At 55.2% G+C, this 24,983-nt stretch overlaps 1 protein-coding gene across 1 annotated transcript in view; it reads right to left on the bottom strand.

Annotated features, from left to right (window-relative positions):
- LOC119955881 (PDZ domain-containing protein 4-like) overlaps window positions 1-23,710 on the bottom strand; it is a 27,897-nt gene extending 4,187 nt beyond the window's left edge. The window contains exons 1-6 of the mRNA XM_038782533.1: window positions 23,672-23,710; window positions 12,739-12,792; window positions 10,716-10,969; window positions 8,740-8,830; window positions 4,866-4,964; window positions 1,870-1,932 (exon numbers count right to left, since the gene is read on the bottom strand). Of these exons, the coding sequence (XP_038638461.1) occupies window positions 1,870-1,932; window positions 4,866-4,964; window positions 8,740-8,830; window positions 10,716-10,969; window positions 12,739-12,792; window positions 23,672-23,710 (600 nt within the window). The remainder of the gene's footprint in view (window positions 1-1,869; window positions 1,933-4,865; window positions 4,965-8,739; window positions 8,831-10,715; window positions 10,970-12,738; window positions 12,793-23,671) is intronic.
- Between the last annotated feature and the right edge of the window lie 1,273 nt (window positions 23,711-24,983).

The raw sequence follows: 24,983 nt of genomic DNA on the forward strand, positions 1-24,983 counted from the left end.
TCAAACACTTCCAGGACAGGAACAGCACGGGGTTAGATACAGAGTAAAGCTCCCTCTACACTGTCCCCATCAAACACTCCCAGGACAGGTACAGCACGGGGTTAGATACAGAGTAAAGCTCCCTCTACACTTTCCCCATCAAACACTCCCAGGACAGGTACAGCACGGGGTTAGATACAGAGTAAAGCTCCCTCTACACTGTCCCCATCAAACACTCCCAGGACAGGTACAGCACGGGGTTAGATACATAGTAAAGCTCCCTCTACACTGTCCCCATCAAACACTCCCAGGACAGGTACAGCACGGGGTTAGATACAGAGTAAAGCTCACTCTACACTGTCCCCATCAAACACTCCGCGGACAGGTACAGCACGGGGTTAGATACAGAGTAAAACTCCCTCTACACTGTCCCCATCAAACACTCCCAGGACAGGTACAGCACGGGGTTAGATACATAGTAAAGCTCCCTCTACACTGTCCCCATCAAACACTCCCAGGACAGGTACAGCACGGTGTTAGATACAGAGTAAAGCTCCCTCTACACTGTCCCCATCAAACACTCCCAGGACAGGTACAGCACGGGGTTAGATACAGAGTAAAGCTCTCTCTACACTGTCCCCATCAAACACTCCCAGGACAGGTACAGCACGGGGTTAGATACAGAGTAAAGCTCCCTCTACACTGTCCCCATCAAACACTCCCAGGACAGGTACAGCACGGGGTTAGGTACAGAATAAAGCCCCCTCTACACTGTCCCCATTAAACACTCCCAGGACAGGTACAGCACGGGGTTAGATACAGAGTAAAGCTCCCTCTACACTGTCCCCATCAAACACTCCCAGGACAGGTACAGCACGGGGTTAGATACAGAGTAAAGCTCCCTCTACACTGTCCCCATCAAACACTCCCAGGACAGGTACAGCACGGGGTTAGACACAGAGTAAAGCTCCCTCTACACTGTCCCCATCAAACACTCCCAGGACAGGTACAGCACGGGGTTAGATACAGAGTAAAGCTCCCTCTACACTGTCCCCATCAAACACTCCCAGGACAGGTACAGCACGGGGTTAGATACATAGTAAAGCTCCCTCTACACTGTCCCCATCAAACACTCCCAGGACAGGTACAGCACGGGGTTAGATACAGAGTAAAGCTCCCTCTACACTGTCCCCATCAAACACTCCGAGGACAGGTACAGCATGGGGTTAGATACAGAGTAAAGCTCCCTCTACACTGTCCCCATCAAACACTCCCAGGACAGGTACAGCACGGAGTTAGATACAGAGTAAAGCTCCCTCTACATTGTCCCCATCAAACACTCCCAGGACGGGTACAGCACGGGGTTAGATACAGAGCAAAGCTCCCTCGATACTGTCCCCATCAAACACTCCCAGGACAGGTACAGCACGGGGTTAGATACAGAGTAAAGCTCCCTCTACACTGTCCCCATCAAACACTCCCAGGACGGGTACAGCACGGGGTTAGATACAGAGCAAAGCTCCCTCGATACTGTCCCCATCAAACACTCCCAGGACAGGTACAGCACGGGGTTAGATACAGAGTAAAGCTCCCTCTACACTGTCCCCATCAAACACTCCCAGGGCAGGTACAGCACAGGGTTAGATACAGAGTAAAGCTCCCTCTACACTGTCCCCATCAAACACTCCCAGGACAGGTACAGCACGGGGTTAGATACAGAGTAAAGCTCCCTCTACACTGTCCCCATCAAACACTCCCAGGACAGGTACAGCATGGGGTTAGATACAGAGTAAAGCTCCCTCTCCACTGGAGGTTAGGAAGGGGGTATTTGTCCCCAGTGTTGAGTGGTGAAGTGTGTGCGTGTGCCGACACTCCGCGGCGTTGCCTTACCTGAATGATGCGATCTCCGGTTCGAATCCGCCCATCCTTGGCCGCGATGCCGTTCGGGTTAATCTGGAAGAGGAGCACATTGCTGCAGGTTAACCAGTGAACCAAATGGCTGTCTGACCATCTACCCAACTGCGGCCTCATCGATCGCCAGCCACTGAGGAGAAAGACTTGACACGCACCCACAGTCACCCACTGATATACCATCAATTGAACGCGAGGCGAGTTGCTGTTCAAAAGTAAGGCTTTAATAAGCTAGATGTTAGCCCTGCGGTCGACTACAGTAAATGGACGACCGCCGGGTGTACTGGGCATTTATACCCTGCCCTGGAGGCGGGGTTAACTCAGCCTCTCGACCAATCAGGGAGCAGTCACATGACTGGTCTCAACCAATCGGTCGAGAGGCACATGACCGACCAGGGCCAATGGTAAGCCGGTGTTCTGCACCAATGGCAGGCAGCTATGTTAATCATACCACCACATTCACCCACGCACAGTCACCCACCCACCCACAGTCACCCACCCACCCGCCCACAGTCACCCACCGACAGTCACCAACCCGCCCACCCACTCACCCACACCCACCCACCCACAGTCACCCACCCACCCGCCCACAGTCACCCACCCACAGTCACCCACCCGCCCACCCACCCAGTCACCCACTCACCCACCCACAGTCACCCACCCACCCACCCACAGTCACCCACCCACAGTCACCCACCCACCCACCCACCCACCCACAGTCACCCACCCTCCCACCCACCCACCCAGTCACCCACCCACCCACCCACATTCACCCACCCACCCACCCACCCACCCACTCACCCACCCATCCACCCGCCCACCCACCCACTCACCCACCCACCCACCCACCCACTCACCCACCCACCCACCCACACTCACCCACCCACCCACCCAGTCACCCACCCACCCACAGTCACCCACCCACCCACAGTCACCCACCCACCCACCCACAGTCACCCACCCACCCACCGACCCGCCCACAGTCACCCACCCACCCACCCAGTCACCCACCCACCCACCCACATTCACCCGCCCACCCGCCCACCCACCCAGTCACACACCCACCCACAGTCACCCACCTGCCCAGTCACCCACTCACCCACCCACAGTCACCCACCCACCCACCCACAGTCACCCACCCACCCAGTCACCCACACGCCCACCCACCCACAGTCACCCACTCACCCACACCCACCCGCCCACAGTCACCCACCCACCCACCCACAGTCACCCAGTCACCCACACCCACCCGCCCACAGTCACCCACAGTCACCCACCCACCCACCCACATTCACCCACACTCATTCGCACACTGACTCACACACATTTGCACACACACCCACTTTCACACTCAAACACTCACTCACTCTAGTAGGGTGATCATTGCTCGGCACAACATCGAGGGCCGAAGGGCCTGTTCTGTGCTGTACTGTTCTATGTTCTATGTTCTACAAGTTTGCTGACGATACGACCGTAGTGGGCCGGATCTCGAATAACGACGAGTCCAAATACAGGAGGGAGATAGAGAACCTAGTGGAGTGGTGTAACGACAACAATCTCTCCCTCAATGCCAGCAAAACTAAAGAGCTGGTCATCGACTTCAGGAAGCAAAGTACTGTACACACCCCTGTCAGCATCAACGGGGCCGAGGTGGAGATGGTTAGCAGTTTCAAATTCCTAGGGGTGCACATCACCAACAATCTGTCCTGGTCCACCCACGTCAACGCTACCACCAAGAAAGCACAACAGCGCCTATACTTCCTCAGGAAACTAAGGAAATTCGGCATGTCCACATTAACCCTTACCAACTTTTACAGATGCAGCATAGAAAGCATCCTATCGGGCTGCATCACAGCCTGGTATGGCAACTGCTCGGCCCAGGACCGCAAGGAACCTCAGAGAGTCGTGAATACCGCCCAGTCCATCACACGAACCTGCCTCCCATCCATTGATTCCATCTACACCTCCCGCTGCCGGGGGAAAGCAGGCAGCATAATCAAAGATCCCTCCCACCCGGCTTACTCACTCTTCCAACTTCTTCCATCGGGCAGGAGATACAGAAGTCTGAGAACGTGCACGAACAGACTCAAAAACAGCTTCTTCCCCGCTGTTACCAGACCCCTAAATGACCCTCTTACTGACTGACCTCATTAACACTACACCCTGTATGCTTCATCCGATGCCTGTGTCTATGTAGTTACATCAGGCGGGATTCAGACTGAGTGCCGACCCCGGAGTGAAACCCGGAGTGTTTCACTCCGGGGTCGGAGGCCGCTCCTCGCCCCCTATTCCCCCCCCCCATTCCCCCCCCCCCCCGCCACCCCCAGGGGGCTTGGAACGGTGGCGCGTGAACCCCGAGTGCCCGGCCTTGACGCTTGCGTCAAAGCGGCGCGCCGGGAATGACGCGGCCGGCGGTGCCGAAGTGACGTCAGCCGCACATGCGCAGGTTGGCCAGCTCCAACCCGCGCATGCACGGTTGCCGTCTTCCCCTCCGCTGCCCCCGCAAGACATGGCGGCTTGATCTTGCTGGGCGGCGGAGGGGAAAGAGTGCATCTCTTAGAGACGCCGGCCGACGATCAGTGGGCACCGATCGCTGGCCAGTCCCCTCACGAGCACGGCCGTGGTGCTCGATCCTCCCTCCGCCCCCCACAGGCCCCACACTCACCTATCACACGCTGTTCACGCCGGCAGCCACCAGGTGTGGTTGGCGCCGGCGTGAACCGGTCGGGTTTGGCAGGCACGCCATTTTTGGGGGGGGTGGGAGAATCGCGGGGGGTGCCAGGGCAGCGTGGCGTGATTCGCCCGGCACTCCCGCGATTCTCCCCCCCCCCCCCCAGCGTGTGGAGCGGGGAATCCCGCCCTCTGCCTCTTGCCGCTCACACAAAATCACTGACATTAACGCTCTCTCAGAAACCCACCCAGAAATTCACTCACACTGTGGGGTCCTTCCCCCGGGGTCCGCTCTGCTCACTTACCTCTCCCACGTAAATGCCGGTGTCATTTTCATCGTCCGTTCGATAGCAAACGGTCAGGCCCAACTTCTCCTGGTGACTCTGTTTATACAATTCCACCTCCTAACAGAAAGACAGAAATTATAAATACTGTCATCAGCAGAGACCCCAACACCCTCCCTATCTCTGTAACCTCCTCCAGCATCTACACCCCTCCCTATCTCTGTAACCTCCTCCAGCATCTACAACCCTCCCTATCTCTGTAACCTCCTCCAGCCCAACACCCTCCCTATCTCTGTAACCTCCTCCATCCCTACACCCCCTCCCTATCTCTGTAACCTCCTCCAGCATCTACACCCCTCCCTATCTCTGTAACCTCCTCCAGCATCTACACCCCTCCCTATCTCTGTAACCTCCTCCACCCCTACAACCCCCCTATCTCTGTAACCTCCTCCAGCCCCTACAACCCTCCCTATCTCTGTATCCTCCTCCAGCCCCTAGAACCCTCCCTATCTCTGTAACCTCCTCCAGCCTCTACAACCCTCCCTTTCTCTGTAACCTCCTCCAGCCGCTACACCCCTCCCTATCTCCGTAACCTCCAGCCCCTACAACCCTCCCTATCTCTGTAACCCCCTCCAGCCCCTACACCCCTCCCTATCTCCATAACCTCCTCCAGCCCCTACACCCCTCACTCCATAACCTCCTCCAGCCCCTACACCCCTCCCTATCTCTGTAACCTCCCTCCAGCCCCTACACCCCCTCCCTATCTCTGTAACCTCCTCCAGCCCCTACACCCCTCCCTATCTCTGTAACCACCTCCAGCCCCTACAACCTTCCCTATCTCTGTGACCTCCTCCAGCCCCTACACCCCTCCCTATCTCTGTAACCTCCTCCAGCCCCTACACCCCTCCCTATCTCTGTAACCTCCTCCAGCCCCTCCACCCCTCCCTATCTCTGTAACCTCCTCCAGCCCCTACACCCCTCCCTATCTCTGTAACCTCCTCCAGCCCCTACACCCCTCCCTATCTCTGTAACCTCCTCCAGCCCTGACACCCCTTCCTATCTCTGTAACCTCCTCCAGCCCCTACAACCTCCCTATCTCTGTAACCTCCTCCAGCCCCGACACCCCCTCCCTATCTCTGTAACCTCCTCCAGCCCTCCCTATCTCTGTAACCTCCTCCAGCCCCGACACCCCTCCCTATCTCTGTAACCTCCTCCAGCCCCTACACCCCTCCCTATCTCTGTAACCTCCTCCAGCCCCGACACCCATCCCTATCTCTGTAACCTCCTCCAGCCCCTACACCCCTCCCTATCTCTGTAACCTCCTCCAGCCCCTCCACCCCTCCCTATCTCTGTAACCTCCTCCAGTCCCTCCACCCCTCCCTATCTCTGTAACCTCCTCCAGCCCCTACACCCTCCCTATCTCTGTAACCTCCTCCAGCCCCTACACCCCTCCCTATCTCTGTAACCTCCTCCAGCCCCTACACCCTCCCTATCTCTGTAACCTCCTCCAGCCCCTACACCCCCTCCCTATCTCTGTAACCTCCTCCAGTCCCTACACCACTCCCTATCTCTGTAACCTCCTCCAGCCCTACACCCCTCCCTATCTCTGTAACCTCCTCCAGCCCCTACACCCCTCCCTATCTCTGTAACCCCCTCCAGCCCCTACACCCCTCCCTATCTCTGTAACCTCCTCCAGCCCCTACACCCCTCCCTATCTCTGTAACCTCCTCCAGCCCCTACACCCCCTCCCTATCTCTGTAACCTCCTCCAGCCCCTACACCCCTCCCTATCTCTGTAACCTCCTCCAGCCCCTACACCCATCCCTATCTCTGTAACCTCCTCCAGCCCCTACACCCCTCCCTATCTCTGTAACCTCCTCCAGCCCCTACACCCCTCCCTATCTCTGTAACCTCCTCCAGCCCCTACACCCCCTCCCTATCTCTGTAACCTCCTCCAGCCCCTACACCCCTCCCTATCTCTGTAACCTCCTCCAGCCCCTACACCCCTCCCTATCTCTGTAACCTCCTCCAGCCCCGACAACCCTCCCTATCTCTGTAACCACCTCCAGCCCCTACACCCCTTCCCTACCTCTGTAACCTCCTCCAGCCCCTACACCCCTCCCTATCTCTGTAACCTCCTCCATCCCTACACCCCTCCCTATCTCTGTAACCTCCTCCAGCCCCTCCCTACACCCCTCCCTATCTCTGTAACCTCCTCCAGCCCCTACACCCCTCCCTATCTCTGTAACCTCCTCCAGCTGCTACACCCCTCCCTATCTCTGTAACCTCCTCCAGCCCCTACACCCCTCCCTATCTCTGTAACCTCCTCCAGCCCCAACACCCCTCCCTATCTCTGTAACCTCCTCCAGCCCCTACACCCCTCCCTATCTCTGTAACCTCCTCCAGCCCCTACACCCCCTCCCTATCCCTGTAACCTCCTCCAGCCCCTACACCCCTCCCTATCTCTGTAACCCCCTCCAGCCCCTACACCCCCTCCCTATCTCTGTAACCTCCTCCAGCCCCTACACCCCTCCCTATCTCTGTAACCTCCTCCAGCCCCCTACACCCCTCCCTATCTCTGTAACCTCCTCCAGCCCCTACACCCCCTCCCTATCTCTGTAACCTCCTCCAGTTCCTACGACCCTCCGAGATCTCTGCGCTCCCCCAATTCCAGCCTCTCGAGCATTCCCAATTTCCCACCGCTCCACCATTGGCGGCCGTGCCTGAGTCCCGCCCTCCGGAATTCTCTCCCTTCGCCTCTCGGTTTCTGTCTCGCGCTCTCTCTCACACCCTCTGTCTCCCTCCATACCCCCTTCTCCCTGTCCTCTCTATCCACACAGCCTCTCTATCTCTACCACCAGTCTCCCCCACACTCCCCTGAATCCCGTCCCTCCCTCCCTCCCTCTCTATCTGATCCCTCTGTCTCTCACCCCCACTCGCTTCCCAACTCATACAGAGTGGGCAGCACGGTAGCATGGTGGTTAGCATCAATGCTTCACAGCTCCAGGGTCCCAGGTTCGATTCCCGGCTGGGTCACTGTCTGTGCAGGAGTCTGCACGTCCTCCCCGTGTGTGCGTGGGTTTCCTCCGGGTGCTCCGGTTTCCTCCCACAGTCCAAAGATGTGCGGGTTAGGTGGATTGGCCATGCTAAAATTGCCCGTAGTGTTCTAAAAGTTCTAAAAAGTAAGGTTGGGGGGGGGGGGGTTGTTGGGTTACGGGTATAGGGTAGATACGTGGGTTTGAGTAGGGTGATCATTGCTCGGCACAACATCGAGGGCCGAAGGGCCTGTTCTGTGCTGTACTGTTCTATCTCTCTGTCTCTCTCTCTCTCTTCCGACGTGATCTGTGTCACCTATCTATGTCCTGTCTACGTTGAGATATGTAAGTGGGGCGGGGGGGGGGGGGGGGAGGCGCATCCCAGCGCCTGGCCGATCCAAGCAAACCGCCCGCTCCGCGTAACAGGCAGAGTGGAGACAGGACTCCAGCGGCGCGAGTTGGCAAAGCCCAGAACGTTACGTCTAACATGCGATGTGATTTCGCCATTGGGCAGCACTTGCTGAACAATCCTGGGTGCGCTGCCAGCTCAACGAGCACCCCAGTCTAAGGTAATGAGCCGAGCTTGCGTCGCGGCCCCATCAACGCTGACTCGAAACGTCACGCATTCATACAAACTCTGCAAACAAAGAAACGCGTCCCAGACTCTGACCCACTTTTTCGAATTACCCAGAGGCACGGGCAAGCCGGTAGCCCCCTCTCTTTATCCTCTCTACATCCACCCTGTCGAGACCCCCTCGGGATCGAGACGGTTCCGATCAAGTCGCCTCTCACTCTGCTAAACCCGAGCGGATACAATACTCGGGAAGTTAGGCCGGGGGTAAAGTGCTATTGTTCACCCACCTCGTACTCCAGTTCCTCCGTCCGATCTACTTCATGGTGACCGCTGTCCAAATAGTCATTGGCGTCGTAGAACTCATTCCCGACGGGGGGACTGAAAGCAAGCGAGACAGAAGCTGTCAAACTATTTAGCTGCCAGCGAGGTTACCACTCAACGCAGGACACAGCTGATTCCAGGGAGCGGTAGGGGGAGCAGGGCAGTGCGGAGGAACCAGGGAGTGGGGTCCAGGGAGAGGATAGCTGTCCACAGTCTGTGTTTATTCAGGGGGAGGATCGCTGTACACAGTCTGTGTTTATTCAGGGGGAGGATTGCTGTACAGTCTGTGTTTATTCAGGGTGAGGATCGCTGTACAGTCTGTGTTTATTCAGGGTGAGGATTGCTGTACAGTCTGTGTTTATTCAGGGGGAGGATTGCTGTACACAGTCTGTGTTTATTCAGGGGAGGATCGCTGTACACAGTCTGTGTTTATTCAGCGTGAGGATTGCTGTACAGTCTGTGTTTATTCAGGGGGAGGATTGCTGTACACAGTCTGTGTTTATTCAGCGTGAGGATTGCTGTACAGTCTGTGTTTATTCAGGGGGAGGATTGCTGTACACAGTCTGTGTTTATTCAGCGTGAGGATTGCTGTACACAGTCTGTGTTTATTCAGGGTGAGGATTGCTGTACAGTCTGTGTTTATTCAGGGGGAGGATTGCTGTACAGTCTGTGTTTATTCAGGGGGAGGATTGCTGTACAGTCTGTGTTTATTCAGGGTGAGGATTGCTGTACAGTCTGTGTTTATTCAGGGTGTGGATCGCTGTACACAGTCTGTGTTTATCCAGGGGGAGGATTGCTGTTCACAGTCTGTGTTTATTCAGGGGGAGGATTGCTGTACAGTCTGTGTTTATTCAGGGTGAGGATTGCTGTACAGTCTGTGTTTATTCAGGGTGTGGATCGCTGTACACAGTCTGTGTTTATCCAGGGGGAGGATTGCTGTTCACAGTCTGTGTTTATTCAGGGTGTGGATCGCTGTACACAGTCTGTGTTTATTCAGGGGGAGGATTGCTGTACAGTCTGTGTTTATTCAGGGGGAGGATTGCTGTACAGTCTGTGTTTATTCAGGGTGAGGATTGCTGTACAGTCTGTGTTTATTCAGGGTGTGGATCGCTGTACACAGTCTGTGTTTATCCAGGGGGAGGATTGCTGTTCACAGTCTGTGTTTATTCAGGGTGTGGATCGCTGTACACAGTCTGTGTTTATCCAGGGGGAGGATTGCTGTTCACAGTCTGTGTTTATTCAGGGTGAGGATTGCTGTACACAGTCTGTGTTTATTCAGGGTGAGGATTGCTGTACAGTCTGTGTTTATTCAGGGTGAGGATCGCTGTACACAGTCTGTGTTTATTCAGGGTGAGGATTGCTGTACAGTCTGTGTTTATTCAGGGTGAGGATCGCTGTACACAGTCTGTGTTTATTCAGGGTGAGGATCGCTGTACACAGTCTGTGTTTATTCAGGGGGAGGATCGCTGTACAGTCTGTGTTTATTCAGGGGGAGGATCGCTGTACACAGTCTGTGTTTATTCAGGGTGAGGATCGCTGTACACAGTCTGTGTTTATTCAGGGTGAGGATCGCTGTACACAGTCTGTGTTTATTCAGGGGGAGGATCGCTGTACAGTCTGTGTTTATTCAGGGGGAGGATCGCTGTACAGTCTGTGTTTATTCAGGGTGAGGATCGCTGTACACAGTCTGTGTTTATTCAGGGGGAGGATCGCTGTACACAGTCTATGTTTATTCAGGGTGAGGATCGCTGTACACAGTCTGTGTTTATTCAGGGTGAGGATCGCTGTACACAGTCTGTGTTTATTCAGGGGGAGGATCGCTGTACACAGTCTGTGTTTATTCAGGGTGAGGATCGCTGTACACAGTCTGTGTTTATTCAGGGGGAGGATCGCTGTACACAGTCTTTCTCTGGTTGTTGTTGTGAGTGTTGTTGATACTCACAGGTCAGGTTGAGTGTTGGGTTCCAGCTGTACAATCTGGGGTGATGGGGGCTGTACTTTCCTCAAGGCCATGATGTGTTCGAAGGTGATGTCTGTCTGGGTGCCATTGTCCACCAGTCGCAAATCCGGTATTGACGTTGCAACCTTGCCTCTGGGACTGCGCCGCAGGACCTGGATAACCAGGGGGTCCCGGGATGGCCGCAGGGTATCTGTGTACTGTTCCTGACTCACTTTACACAGCTCCTTATCGTGGGCCTGCATAGGAACGAGCCGGACAGCAAATTCAGTCAATCTGTGGCAACTGTTTAGAGACCCCAGGGGGAGGGCCCCACGGTGCAGGGAGACCAGGGGGAGGGCCCCACGGTGCAGGGGGAGGGCCCCACGGTGCAGGGACCCCAGGGGGAGGGCCCCACGGTGCAGGGACCCCGGGGGCGGGCCCCACGGTGCAGGGACACCAGGGGGTGGGCCCCACGGTGCAGGGACACCAAGGGGAGGGCCGCACGGTGCAGGGGGAGGGCCTCACGGTGCAGGGAGACCAGGGGGAGGGCCCCATGGTGCAGGAACCCCAGGGGGAGGGCCCCACGGTGCAGGGGGTGGGCCCCACGGTGCAGGGACCCCAGGGGGAGGGCCCCACGGTGCAGGGGGAGGGCCCCACGGTGCAGGGAGACCAGGGGGAGGGCCCCACGGTGCAGGAACCCCAGGGGGAGGGCCCCACGGTGCAGGGGGAGGGCCCCACGGTGCAGGGAGACCAGGGGGAGGGTCCCACGGTGCAGGGAGACCAGGGGGTGGGCCCCACGGTGCAGGGACACCAGGGGGAGGGTCCCACGGTGCAGGGGGAGGGCCCCATGGAGCAGGTACACCAGGGGGAGGGTCCCACAGTGCAGGTACACCAGGGGGAGGGCCCCACGGTGCAGGTACACCAGGGGGAGGGTCCCACGGTGCAGGGACACCAGGAGGAGGGCCCCACGGTGCAGGGGGAGGGCCCCACGGTTGAGGGAGACCAGGGGGAGGGTCCCACGGTGCAGGGACACCAGGGGGAGGGCCCCACGGTGCAGGGGGAGGGCCCCACGGTGCAGGGAGACCAGGGGGAGGGCCCCACGGTGCAGGGGGAGGGCCCCACGGTGCAGGGAGACCAGGGGGAGGGTCCCACGGTGCAGGGAGACCAGGGGGAGGGTCCCACGGTGCAGGGAGACCAGGGGGAGGGTCCCACGGTACAGGGGGAGGGCCCCACGGTGCAGGGGGATGGCCCCACGGTGCAGGGAGAGGAGGGGGAGGGTTCCACGGTGCAGGGACCCCAGGGGGAGGGCCCTACGGTGCAGGGAGACCAGGGGGAGGGCCCCACGGTGCAGTGAGACCAGGGGGAGGGCCCCACGGAGCAGGGACACCAGGGGGCGGGCCCCACGGTGCAGGGACACCAGGGGGAGGGCCCCACGGTGCAGGGAGACCAGGGGGAGGGCCCCACGGTGCAGGGAGACCAGGGGGAGGGCCCCACGGAGCAGGGAGACCGGGGGGAGGGCCCCACGGTGCAGGGAGACCAGGGGGAGGGCCCCACGGTGCAGGGACACCAGGGGGAGGGCCCCACGGTGCAGGGAGACCAGGGGGAGGGCCCCACGGTGCAGGGAGACCAGGGGGAGGGCCCCACGGAGCAGGGAGACCAGGGGGAGGGCCCCACGGTGCAGGGAGACCAGGGGGAGGGCCCCATGGTGCAGGGAGACCAGGGGGAGGGCCCCATGGTGCAGGGAGACCAGGGGGAGGGCCCCACGGAGCAGGGAGACCGGGGGGAAGATGAGCTCAGCCTCAACCATCTGATCTTCTCCTGATGGGCTCTGCTTTGCCATTTTGTCGTTGTCCAATGCCCCACCCCTCACACCCCGGCCATCATCCTCTGATGTTATCTCCCCCCCCCCCCCCCCCCCCCGTGACCAGTTCCCTGTGGGTCACCCTCCGGATTTGCCGCGGTCAGTGTGAGAGCAGCGCCTGACCCCTGACCTCTCCCCTGTGGGGCCCACACACCGTATACTCACCGTGTGAGGGCTGGTGGGCCTCCGTCCCAGTGCCCCGTGTCTCAGACTGGAACCCTGTACAGACACACAAAATGGAATCATTATTCAGCTGGACGTATCCCCCAGTCCCTTCAGGACCACCCTGGATCTCCCAGGTTCCATCCCGAGGGGCAAGCAACACATTTGGAAAGGTTTATTCCAACTCTCCTGATGGTGAGAAGGTTTTGGTTGGAGGGCTATTTGAGGGATGGAGGCGCGGTTAGAAAACTTCCAGCGATATTCCCACTCGGTGACACTTTGTGGAGAGGAGACACCTTCAGCCTGTCCGTGTCCATCTGACGGTCACATCACTGAGAAATCGGGGGGGGGGGGTATCTCTGTCTGTCCGAGCGTCTGTCTGTGTTTCTGAGTGAGTGTGTCTGTGTGTAGTAAGTTTGTCTGAGTGTGACTGTGTCAATGTATGTGTGTGAGTGTGTGTGAGAGACTGTGTGACTGTCAGTGTGTGTGACTGTCAGTGTGTGAGTGTCAGTGTGTGTGACTGTCAGTGTGTGTGACTGTCAGTGTGTGTGACTGTCAGTGTGTGTGACTGTCAGTGTGCGACTGTCAGTGTGTGTGACTGTCAGTGTGTCTGACTGTCAGTGTGTGCGACTGTCAGTGTGTGCGACTGTCAGTGTGTCTGACTGTCAGTGTGTGCGACTGTCAGTGTGTGCGACTGTCAGTGTGTGCGACTGTCAGTGTGTGCGACTGTCAGTGTGTGCGTGACTGTCAGTGTGTGCGTGACTGTCAGTGTGTGTGTGACTCAGTGTGTGTGACTCAGTGTGTGCGACTGTCAGTGTGTGTGTGTCAGTGTGTGTGACTGTCAGTGTGTGTGTGACTCAGTGTGTGTGACTGTCAGTGTGTGTGACTGTCAGTGTGTGTGTGACTCAGTGTGTGTGACTGTCAGTGTGTGTGACTGTCAGTGTGTGTGACTGTCAGTGTGTGTGACTGTCAGTGTGTGCGACTGTCAGTGTGTGCGACTGTCAGTGTGTGCGACTGTCAGTGTGTGCGACTGTCAGTGTGTGTGAGTGTCAGTGTGTGTGACTGTCAGTGTGTGTGAGTGTCAGTGTGTGTGACTGTCAGTGTGTGTGTGTGTCAGTGTGTGCGACTGTCAGTGTGTGCGACTGTCAGTGTGTGCGAGTGTCAGTGTGTGTGACTGTCAGTGTGTGTGACTGTCAGTGTGTGCGACTGTCAGTGTGTGCGACTGTCAGTGTGTGTGACTCAGTGTGTGTGACTGTCAGTGTGTGTGTGACTCAGTGTGTGTGAGTGTCAGTGTGTGTGTGACTCAGTGTGTGTGACTGTCAGTGTGTGTGACTGTCAGTGTGTGTGACTGTCAGTGTGTGCGACTGTCAGTGTGTGTGACTCAGTGTGTGTGACTGTCAGTGTGTGTGTGACTCAGTGTGTGTGAGTGTCAGTGTGTGTGTGACTCAGTGTGTGTGACTGTCAGTGTGTGTGACTGTCAGTGTGTGTGAGTGTCAGTGTGTGTGACTGTCAGTGTGTGTGACTGTCAGTGTGTGTGACTGTCAGTGTGTGTGACTGTCAGTGTGTGCGACTGTCAGTGTGTGCGACTGTCAGTGTGTGTGACTGTCAGTGTGTGTGTGACTCAGTGTGTGTGACTGTCAGTGTGTGTGTGACTCAGTGTGTGTGACTGTCAGTGTGTGTGACTGTCAGTGTGTGTGACTGTCAGTGTGTGTGACTGTCAGTGTGTGTGAGTGTCAGTGTGTGTGAGTGTCAGTGTGTGTGAGTGTCAGTGTGTGTGAGTGTCAGTGTGTGTGACTGTCTGTGTGTGTGACTGTCAGTGCGTGTGTGACTGTCAGTGTGTGTGTGTGTCAGTGTGTGCGACTGTCAGTGTGTGCGACTGTCAGTGTGTGTGTGACTGTCAGTGTGTGACTGTCAGTGTGTGACTGTCAGTGTGTGTGTGTCAGTGTGTGTGACTGTCAGTGTGTGCGACTCAGTGTGTATGACTCAGTGTGTGTGACTGTCAGTGTGTGTGTGACTCAGTGTGTGTGACTGTCAGTGTGTGTGTGACTGTCAGTGTGTGTGTGACTGTCAGTGCGTGTGTGACTGTCAGTGTGTGTGTGTGTCAGTGTGTGCGACTGTCAGTGTGTGACTGTCAGTGTGTGTGACTGTCAGTGTGTGAGACTGTCAGTGTGTGAGACTGTCAGTGTGTGCGACTGTCAGTGTGTGTGACTGTCAGTGTGTGTCAGTGTCAGTGTGTGTGACTGTCAGTGTGTGCGACTGTCAGTGTGTGTCAGTGTCAGTGTGTGTGACTGTCAGTGTGTGCGACTGTCAGTGTGTGCGACTGTCAGTGTGTGTGAGTGTCAGTGTGTGTGACTGTCAGTGTGTGTGAGTGTCAGTGTGTGTGACTGTCAGTGTGTGTGTGTGTCAGTGTGTGCGACTGTCAGTGTGTGCGACTGTCAGTGTGTGTGAGTGTCAGTGTGTGTGACTGTCAGTGTGTGCGACTGTCAGTGTGTGCGACTGTCAGTGTGTGTGACTGTCAGTGTGTGTGTGACTCAGTGTGTGTGACTGTCAGTGTGTGTGTGACTCAGTGTGTGTGAGTGTCAGTGTGTGTGAGTGTCAGTGTGTGTGAGTGTCAGTGTGTGTGAGTGTCAGTGTGTGTGAGTGTCAGTGTGTGTGAGTGTCAGTGTGTGTGTGACTGTCAGTGCGTGTGTGAGACTGTCAGTGTGTGTGTCAGTGTGTGCGACTGTCAGTGTGTGCGACTGTCAGTGTGTGTGTGTGTGTGTGTGACTGTCAGTGTGTGACTGTCAGTGTGTGTGTGTCAGTGTGTGTGACTGTCAGTGTGTGCGACTCAGTGTGTGTGACTCAGTGTGTGTGACTGTCAGTGTGTGTGTGACTCAGTGTGGGTGACTGTCAGTGTGTGTGTGACTGTCAGTGTGTGTGTGACTGTCAGTGCGTGTGTGACTGTCAGTGTGTGTGTGTGTCAGTGTGTGCGACTGTCAGTGTGTGCGACTGTCAGTGTGTGTGTGACTGTCAGTGTGTGACTGTCAGTGTGTGTGTGTCAGTGTGTGTGACTGTCAGTGTGTGCGACTGTCAGTGTGTGTGCCTCAGTGTGTGTGACTGTCAGTGTGTGTGTGACTCAGTGTGTGTGACTGTCAGTGTGTGTGTGACTCAGTGTGTGTGACTGTCAGTGTGTGTGTGACTGTCAGTGTGTGTGACTGTCAGTGTGTGTGACTGTCAGTGTGTCCGACTGTCAGTGTATGTGACTGTCAGTGTGTGTGACTGTCAGTGTGTGTGACTGTCAGTGTGTGTGACTGTCAGTGTGTGTGACTGTCAGTGTGTGCGACTGTCAGTTTGTGTGACTGTCAGTGTGTGCGACTGTCAGTGTGTGTGACTGTCAGTGTGTGTGACTGTCAGTGTGTGTGACTGTCAGTGTGTGTGACTGTCAGTGTGTGTGACTGTCAGTGTGTGCGACTGTCAGTGTGTGCGACTGTCAGTGTGTGTGACTGTCAGTGTGTGTGTGACTGTCAGTGTGTGTGACTGTCAGTGTGTGTGACTGTCAGTGTGTGCGACTGTCAGTGTGTGCGACTGTCAGTGTGTGTGACTGTCAGTGTGTGTGTGACTGTCAGTGTGTGTGACTGTCAGTGTGTGCGACTGTCAGTGTGTGTGTGACTCAGTGTGTGTGACTGTCAGTGTGTGTGACTGTCAGTGTGTGTGACTGTCAGTGTGTGCGACTGTCAGTGTGTGTGTGACTCAGTGTGTGTGACTGTCAGTGTGTGTGACTGTCAGTGTGTGTGACTGTCAGTGTGTGCGAGTGTCAGTGTGTGTGAGTGTCAGTGCGTGTGTGACTGTCAGTGTGTGTGACTGTCAGTGTGTGTGTGACTGTCAGTATGTGTGACTGTCAGTGTGTGTGTGACTGTCAGTGTGTGTGACTGTCAGTGTGTGCGACTGTCAGTGTGTGTGTGACTCAGTGTGTGTGACTGTCAGTGTGTGTGACTGTCAGTGTGTGTGACTCAGTGTGTGTGACTGTCAGTGTGTGCGACTGTCAGTGTGTGTTACTGTCAGTGTGTGTGACTCAGTGTGTGTGACTGTCAGTGTGTGTGACTGTCAGTGTGTGTGTCTGTCAGTGTGTGTGACTGTCAGTGTGTGTGTCAGTGTGTGTGTGACTGTCAGTGTGTGTGTGTCAGTGTGTGTGACTGTCAGTGTGTGTGTCTGTCAGTGTGTGTGACTGTCAGTGTGTGTGTGACTGTCAGTGTGTGTGTCAGTGTGTGTGTGACTGTCAGTGTGTGTGTGTCAGTGTGTGTGACTGTCAGTGTGTGTGTGTGTCAGTGTGTGTGTGACTGTCAGTGTGTGTGTGTCAGTGTGTGTGACTGTCAGTGTGTGTGACTGTCAGTGTGTGTGACTGTCAGTGTGTGCGACTGTCAGTGTGTGTGACTGTCAGTGTGTGCGACTGTCAGTGTGAGTGTCAGTGTGTGTGTGTGTCTGTCAGTGTGTGTGTCTGTCAGTGTGTGTGACTGTCAGTGTGTGTGTGTCAGTGTGTGCGACTGTCAGTGTGTGTGTGACTCAGTGTGTGTGACTGTCAGTGTGTGTGACTGTCAGTGTGTGTGTCAGTGTGTGTGTCAGTGTGTGTGTCAGTGTGTGCGACTGTCAGTGTGTGTGTGTCAGTGTGTGTGTGTCAGTGTGTGTGACTGTCAGTGTGTGCGACTGTCAGTGTGTGCGACTGTCAGTGTGTGCGACTGTCAGTGTGTGCGACTGTCAGTGTGTGTGTGACTGTCAGTGTGTGTGACTGTCAGTGTGTGTGACTGTCAGTGTGTGTGTGACTCAGTGTGTGTGACTGTCAGTGTGTGCGACTGTCAGTGTGTGTGACTGTCAGTGTGTGCGACTGTCAGTGTGTGTGTGTCAGTGTGTGTGACTCAGTGTGTGCGACTGTCAGTGTGTGTGACTGTCAGTGTGTGTGACTGTCAGTGTGTGTGACTCAGTGTGTGTGACTGTCAGTGTGTGTGACTGTCAGTGTGTGTGTGACTGTCAGTATGTCTGACTGTCAGTGTGTGTGAGACTGTCAGTGTGTGCGACTGTCAGTGTGTGTGAGTGTCAGTGTGTGTGACTGTCAGTGTGTGTGAGTGTCAGTGTGTGTGACTGTCAGTGTGTGTGACTGTCAGTGTGTGTGACTCAGTGTGTGCGACTGTCAGTGTGTGCGACTGTCAGTGTGTGTGTAACTCAGTGTGTGTGACTGTCAGTGTGTGCGACTGTCAGTGTGTGTGTGTCAGTGTGTGTGACTGTCAGTGTGTGTGACTGTCAGTGTGTGTGACTGTCAGTGTGTGCGACTGTCAGTGTGTGCGACTGTCAGTGTGTGTGTGACTCAGTGTGTGTGACTGTCAGTGAGTGCGACTGTCAGTGTGTGTGACTGTCAGTGTGTGTGTGACTCAGTGTGTGTGACTGTCAGTGTGTCCGACTGTCAGTGTGTGTGACTGTCAGTGTGTGTGTGAGACTGTCAGTGTGTGCGACTGTCAGTGTGTGCGACTGTCAGTGTGTGCGACTGTCAGTGTGTCCGACTGTCAGTGTGTCCAACTGTCAGTGTGTCCGACTGTCAGTGTGTGTGGGTGCGCGTGTGAGACTATCAGTGTGTGCGACTGTCAGTGTGTGTGACTGTCAGTGTGTGCGACTGTCAGTGTGTGCGACTGTCAGTGTGTGTGACTGTCAGTGTGTGTGAGTGTCAGTGTGTGTGAGTGTCAGTGTGTGTGACTGTCAGTGTGTGTGAGTGTCAGTGTGTGTGACTGTCAGTGTGTGTGACTGTCAGTGTGTGTGACTGTCAGTGTGTGTGTGACTCAGTGTGTGCGACTGTCAGTGTGTGTGACTCAGTGTGTGTGACTGTCAGTGTGTGTGACTGTCAGTGTGTGTGACTCAGTGTGTGTGACTGTCAGTGTGTGCGACTGTCAGTGTGTGTGTGACTCAGTGTGTGTGACTGTCAGTGTGTGTGTGACTCAGTGTGTCCGACTGTCAGTGTGTGTGACTGTCAGTGTGTGTGTGACTCAGTGTGTGTGACTGTCAGTGTGTGTGACTGTCAGTATGTGTGACTGTCAGTGTGTGTGACTGTCAGTGTGTGTGTGACTGTCAGTGTGTGTGACTGTCAGTGTGTGTGTGAGACTGTCAGTGTGTGTGAGTGTCAGTGTGTGTGACTGTCAGTGTGTGTGTGACTCAGTGTGTGTGACTGTCAGTGTGTGTGACTCAGTATGTGTGACTGTCAGTGTGTGTGACTGTCAGTGTGTGTGTGACTGTCAGTGTGTGTGACTGTCAGTGTGTGTGTGACTGTCAGTGTGTGTGACTGTCAGTGTGTGTGACTGTCAGTGTGTGCGACTGTCAGTGTGTGCGACTGTCAGTGTGTGTGACTGTCAGTGTGTGCGACTGTTAGTGTGTGCGACTGTCAGTGTGTGTGACTGTCAGTGTGTGCGACTGTCAGTGTGTCCGACTGTCAGTGTGTCCGACTGTCAGTGTGTCCGACTGTCAGTGTGTCCGACTGTCAGTGTGTGTGACTGTCAGTGTGTGTGACTGTCAGTGTGTGCGACTGTCAGTGTGTGTGACTGTCAGTGTGTGTGACTGTCAGTGTGTGTGACTGTCAGTGTGTCCGACTGTCAGTGTGTCCAACTGTCAGTGTGTCCGACTGTCGGTGTGTGTGGGTGCGCGTGTGAGACTATCAGTGTGTGAGACTGTGAGTGTGTATGTGTGAGACTGGCAGTGTGAGTGTGACTGTCAGTTTGTGTGTGACTGTCAGTGTCCCTGACTGTCAGTGTGAGCGACTGTCAGTGTGTGTGACTGTCAGTGTGTGTGACTGTCAGTGTGTCCGACTGTCAGTGTGTCCGACTGTCAGTGTGTGTGACTGTCAGTGTGTGTGACTGTCAGTGTGTGCGACTGTCAGTGTGTGTGTGTCAGTGTGTGTGACTGTCAGTGTGTGTGACTGTCAGTGTGTGCGACTGTCAGTGTGTGTGTGTCAGTGTGTGTGACTGTCAGTGTGTGTGACTGTCAGTGTGTGTGACTGTCAGTGTGTGCGACTGTCAGTGTGTGTGACTGTCAGTGTGTGTGACTGTCAGTGTGTGTGTGACTCAGTGTGTGTGACTGTCAGTGTGTGTGACTGTCAGTGTGTGTGCGACTGTCAGTGTGTGTGACTGTCTGTGTGTGACTGTCAGTGTGTGTGTGACTCAGTGTGTGTGACTGTCAGTGTGTGTGACTGTCAGTGTGTGTGACTGTCAGAGTGTGTGTGACTGTCAGTGTGTGTGACTGTCAGTGTGTGTGACTGTCAGTGTGTGTCCGACTGTCAGTGTGTGTGACTGTCAGTGTGTGTGACTGTCAGTGTGTGTGACTGTCAGTGTGTGTGACTCAGTGTGTGTGTCTGTCAGTGTGTGTGACTGTCAGTGTGTGCGACTGTCAGTGTGTGTGTGTCAGTGTGTGTGTCTGTCAGTGTGTGTGTGTGTCAGTGTGTGTGTCTGTCAGTGTGTGTGACTGTCAGTGTGTGTGTGACTCAGTGTGTGTGTCTGTCAGTGTGTGTGACTGTCAGTGTGTGTGACTGTCAGTGTGTGTGACTGTCAGTGTGTGTGACTGTCAGTGTGTGCGACTGTCAGTGTGTGCGACTGTCAGTGTGTGCGACTGTCAGTGTGTGCGACTGTCAGTGTGTGTGTGACTGTCAGTGTGTGTGACTGTCAGTGTGTGTGACTGTCAGTGTGTGTGTGACTCAGTGTGTGTGACTGTCAGTGTGTGCGACTGTCAGTGTGTGTGACTGTCAGTGTGTGCGACTGTCAGTGTGTGTGTGAGACTGTCAGTGTGTGTGTGACTGTCAGTGTGTGTGACTGTCAGTGTGTGTGACTGTCAGTGTGTGTGTGTCAGTGTGTGTGACTGTCAGTGTGTGTGTGTCAGTGTGTGTGACTGTCAGTGTGTCTGACTGTCAGTGTGTGTGACTCAGTGTGTGTGACTGTCAGTGTGTGTGACTGTAAGTGTGTGTGACTCAGTGTGTGCGACTGTCAGTGTGTGTGACTGTCAGTGTGTGTGACTGTCAGTGTGTGCGACTGTCAGTGTGTGTGTGTCAGTGTGTGTGACTCAGTGTGTGCGACTGTCAGTGTGTGTGACTGTCAGTGTGTGTGACTGTCAGTGTGTGTGACTGTAAGTGTGTGTGACTCAGTGTGTGTGACTGTCAGTTTGTGTGACTGTCAGTGTGTGCGACTGTCAGTGTGTGTGTCTGTCAGTATGTGCGACTGTCAGTGTGTGCGACTGTCAGTGTGTGTGACTGTCAGTGTGTGTGACTGTCAGTGTGTGCGACTGTCAGTGTGTGTGTCTGTCAGTGTGTGTGACTGTCAGTGTGTGTGACTGTCAGTGTGTGCGACTGTCAGTGTGTGTGTGTCAGTGTGTGTGACTCAGTGTGTGTGACTGTCAGTGTGTGTGACTGTCAGTGTGTGTGACTCAGTGTGTGCGACTGTCAGTGTGTGTGTGACTCAGTGTGTGTGACTGTCAGTGTGTGTGTGACTGTCAGTGTGTGTGACTGTCAGTGTGTGTGTGACTCAGTGTGTGTGACTGTCAGTGTGTGTGACTGTCAGTGTGTGTGACTGTCAGTGTGTGTGACTGTCAGTGTGTGTGACTGTCAGTGTGTGCGACTGTCAGTGTGTGCGACTGTCAGTGTGTCCGACTGTCAGTGTGTCCGACTGTCAGTGTGTGTGACTGTCAGTGTGTGCGACTGTCAGTGTGTGCGACTGTCAGTGTGTGTGACTGTCAGTGTGTGTGTGTGTCAGTGTGTGTGACTCAGTGTGTGTGACTGTCAGTGTGTGTGACTGTCAGTGTGTGTGTGACTGTCAGTATGTGTGACTCAGTGTGTGTGTGTCTGTCAGTGTGTGTGACTCAGTGTGTGTGACTGTCAGTGTGTGTGTGACTGTCAGTATGTGTGACTGTCAGTGTGTCTCTGTCAGTGTGTGTGACTGTCAGTGTGTGCGACTGTCAGTGTGTGTGTGACTCAGTGTGTGTGACTGTCAGTGTGTGTGACTGTCAGTATGTGTGACTGTCAGTGTGTGCGACTGTCAGTGTGTGTGACTGTCAGTGTGTGTGACTGTCAGTGTGTGTGTGTCAGTGTGTGTGACTGTCAGTGTGTGCGACTGTCAGTGTGTGTGACTGTCAGTGTGTGTGTGACTGTCAGTGTGTGTGTCTGTCAGTGTGTGTGACTGTCAGTGTGTGTGACTGTCAGTGTGTGTGACTGTCAGTGTGTGTGACTGTCAGTGTGTGTGTGACTGTCAGTGTGTGTGACTGTCAGTGTGTCCGACTGTCAGTGTGTCCAACTGTCAGTGTGTGCGACTGTCAGTGTGTGTGTGACTCAGTGTGTGTGACTGTCAGTGTGTGTGACTGTCAGTGTGTGTGACTGTCAGTGTGTCCGACTGTCAGTGTGTCCAACTGTCAGTGTGTGTGACTGTCAGTGTGTCCGACTGTCAGTGTGTGTGACTGTCAGTGTGTGTGACTGTCAGTGTGTGTGACTGTCAGTGTGTGTGACTGTCAGTGTGTGTGTGACTGTCAGTGTGTCCGACTGTCAGTGTGTGTGACTGTCAGTGTGTGTGTGACTCAGTGTGTGTGACTGTCAGTGTGTGTGACTGTCAGTATGTGTGACTGTCAGTGTGTGTGACTGTCAGTGTGTGTGACTGTCAGTGTGTGTGTGACTGTCAGTGTGTCCGACTGTCAGTGTGTGTGACTGTCAGTGTGTGTGTGACTCAGTGTGTGTGACTGTCAGTGTGTGTGACTGTCAGTGTGTGTGAGTGTCAGTGTGTGTGACTGTCAGTGTGTGTGTGACTCAGTGTGTGTGACTGTCAGTGTGTGTGACTCAGTATGTGTGACTGTCAGTGTGTGTGACTGTCAGTGTGTGTGTGACTGTCAGTGTGTGTGACTGTCAGTGTGTGTGACTGTCAGTGTGTGCGACTGTCAGTGTGTGCGACTGGCAGTGTGTGTGACTGTCAGTGTGTGTGACTGTCAGTGTGTGTGACTCAGTATGTGTGACTGTCAGTGTGTGTGACTGTCAGTGTGTGTGTGACTGTCAGTGTGTGTGACTGTCAGTGTGTGTGACTGTCAGTGTGTGTGACTGTCAGTGTGTGCGACTGTCAGTGTGTGCGACTGTCAGTGTGTGCGACTGGCAGTGTGTGTGACTGTCAGTGTGTGCGACTGTCAGTGTGTCCAACTGTCAGTGTGTGTGGGTGCACGTGTGAGACTATCAGTGTGTGAGACTGTGAGTGTGTATGTGTGAGACTGGCAGTGTGAGTGTGACTGTCAGTTTGTGTGTGACTGTCAGTGTCCCTGACTGTCAGTGTGTGTGTGTGTGTGCGTGTGAGACTGTGAGTGTGTGTGAGACTGTCAGTGTGTCTGTGTGTGAGACTGTGAGTGTGTGTGAGACTGTCAGGAAGATTTGTAGCACCTCCCGCAGCACCACCCCACACCCCCCCCACCCACCACCCACCCCCAACACCCACCCAACCCCCACTCCGCACCCCCCACTCACCCTCACTTCCCTCCCGTCAAACCCCCCCATCCAGCACCCCCCACGCTCTCCGCACCCCCCACCCTCACCCCGCAACTCCCCCCCACCCGCACACCCACCCACCTCACACCCATCCCCCTACATCTATACCATGCACGCCCCCCACCCAACTCCTCCACATCTCCCTGCACCCCTCCCGCACCACCCCCCCACCCACAATCATCAGCCCCCTTACTCAGCACCTCCCACATCTCCCTGCACCCCACCCACACACTGCATCCCCCCATACCCTGCAAACACACCCCCACCACACTCACTCCCCCCGACCCACGGACCCCCTCCCCACCCCACACACACATCCCTCCTGAGGGGACAGCAGAGGGGTGGTTGTGGTGGGTGACGTGCTGTTAAACATGAAGCTCTGCTATGAGGGGTGGGGGAGGGGATGCATGCGCCTTTAATGGAACACACCGTCACCATGGAAACAGCAGGCAAGGAATGTTTCGTCATTCCGAGGTCAGTGTTCCTCCACTCAATCCAGTGGGAAAACCGTCACGTAACAACCAGAACTCCCATCCCGTGCTGTACCTGTCCTGGGAGTGTTTGATGGGGACAGTGTAGAGGGAGCTTTACTCTGTATCTAATCCCGTGCTGTACCTGTCCTGGGAGTGTTTGATGGGGACAGTGTAGAGGGAGCTTTACTCTGTATCTAACCTCGTGCTGTACCTGTCCTGGGAGGGTTTGATGGGGACAGTGTAGAGGGAGCTTTACTCTGTATCTAACCCCGTGCTGTACCTGTCCTGGGAGTGTTTGATGGGGACAGTGTAGAGGGAGCTTTACTCTGTATCTAACCCCGTGCTGTACCTGTCCTGGGAGTGTTTGATGGAGACAGTGTCGAGGGAGCTTTACTCTGTATCTAACCCCGTGCTGTACCTGTCCTGGGTGTGTTTGATGGGGACAGTGTAGAGGGAGCTTTACTCTATATCTAATCCCGTGCTGTACCTGTCCTGGGAGGGTTTGATGGGGACAGTGTAGAGGGAGCTTTACTCTGTATCTAACCCCGTGCTGTACCTGTCCTGGGAGTGTTTGATGGGGACAGTGTAGAGGGAGCTTTACTCTGTATCTAACCCCGTGCTGTACCTGTCCTGGGAGTGTTTGATGGAGACAGTGTCGAGGGAGCTTTACTCTGTATCTAACCCCGTGCTGTACCTGTCCTGGGTGTGTTTGATGGGGACAGTGTAGAGGGAGCTTTACTCTATATCTAATCCCGTGCTGTACCTGTCCTGGGAGTGTTTGATGGGGACAGTGTAGAGGGAGCTTTACTCTGTATCTAACCTCGTGCTGTACCTGTCCTGGGAGGGTTTGATGGGGACAGTGTAGAGGGAGCTTTACTCTGTATCTAACCCCGTGCTGTACCTGTCCTGGGAGTGTTTGATGGGGACAGTGTAGAGGGAGCTTTACTCTGTATCTAACCCCGTGCTGTACCTGTCCTGGGAGTGTTTGATGGAGACAGTGTCGAGGGAGCTTTACTCTGTATCTAACCCCGTGCTGTACCTGTCCTGGGAGTGTTTGATGGGGACAGTGTAGAGGGAGCTTTACTCTGTATCTAACTCCGTGCTGTACCTGTCCTGGGAGTGTTTGATGGGGACAGTATAGAGGGAGCTTTACTCTGTATCTAACCCCGTGCTGTACCTGTCCTGGGAGTGTTTGATGGGGACAGTGTAGAGGGAGCTTTACTCTGTATCTAACCCCGTGCTGTACCTGTCCTGGGAGTGTTTGATGG

This window comes from Scyliorhinus canicula, chromosome 21 (assembly GCF_902713615.1).
Source record: "Scyliorhinus canicula chromosome 21, sScyCan1.1, whole genome shotgun sequence".
Classification (NCBI taxonomy): domain Eukaryota; kingdom Metazoa; phylum Chordata; class Chondrichthyes; order Carcharhiniformes; family Scyliorhinidae; genus Scyliorhinus; species Scyliorhinus canicula.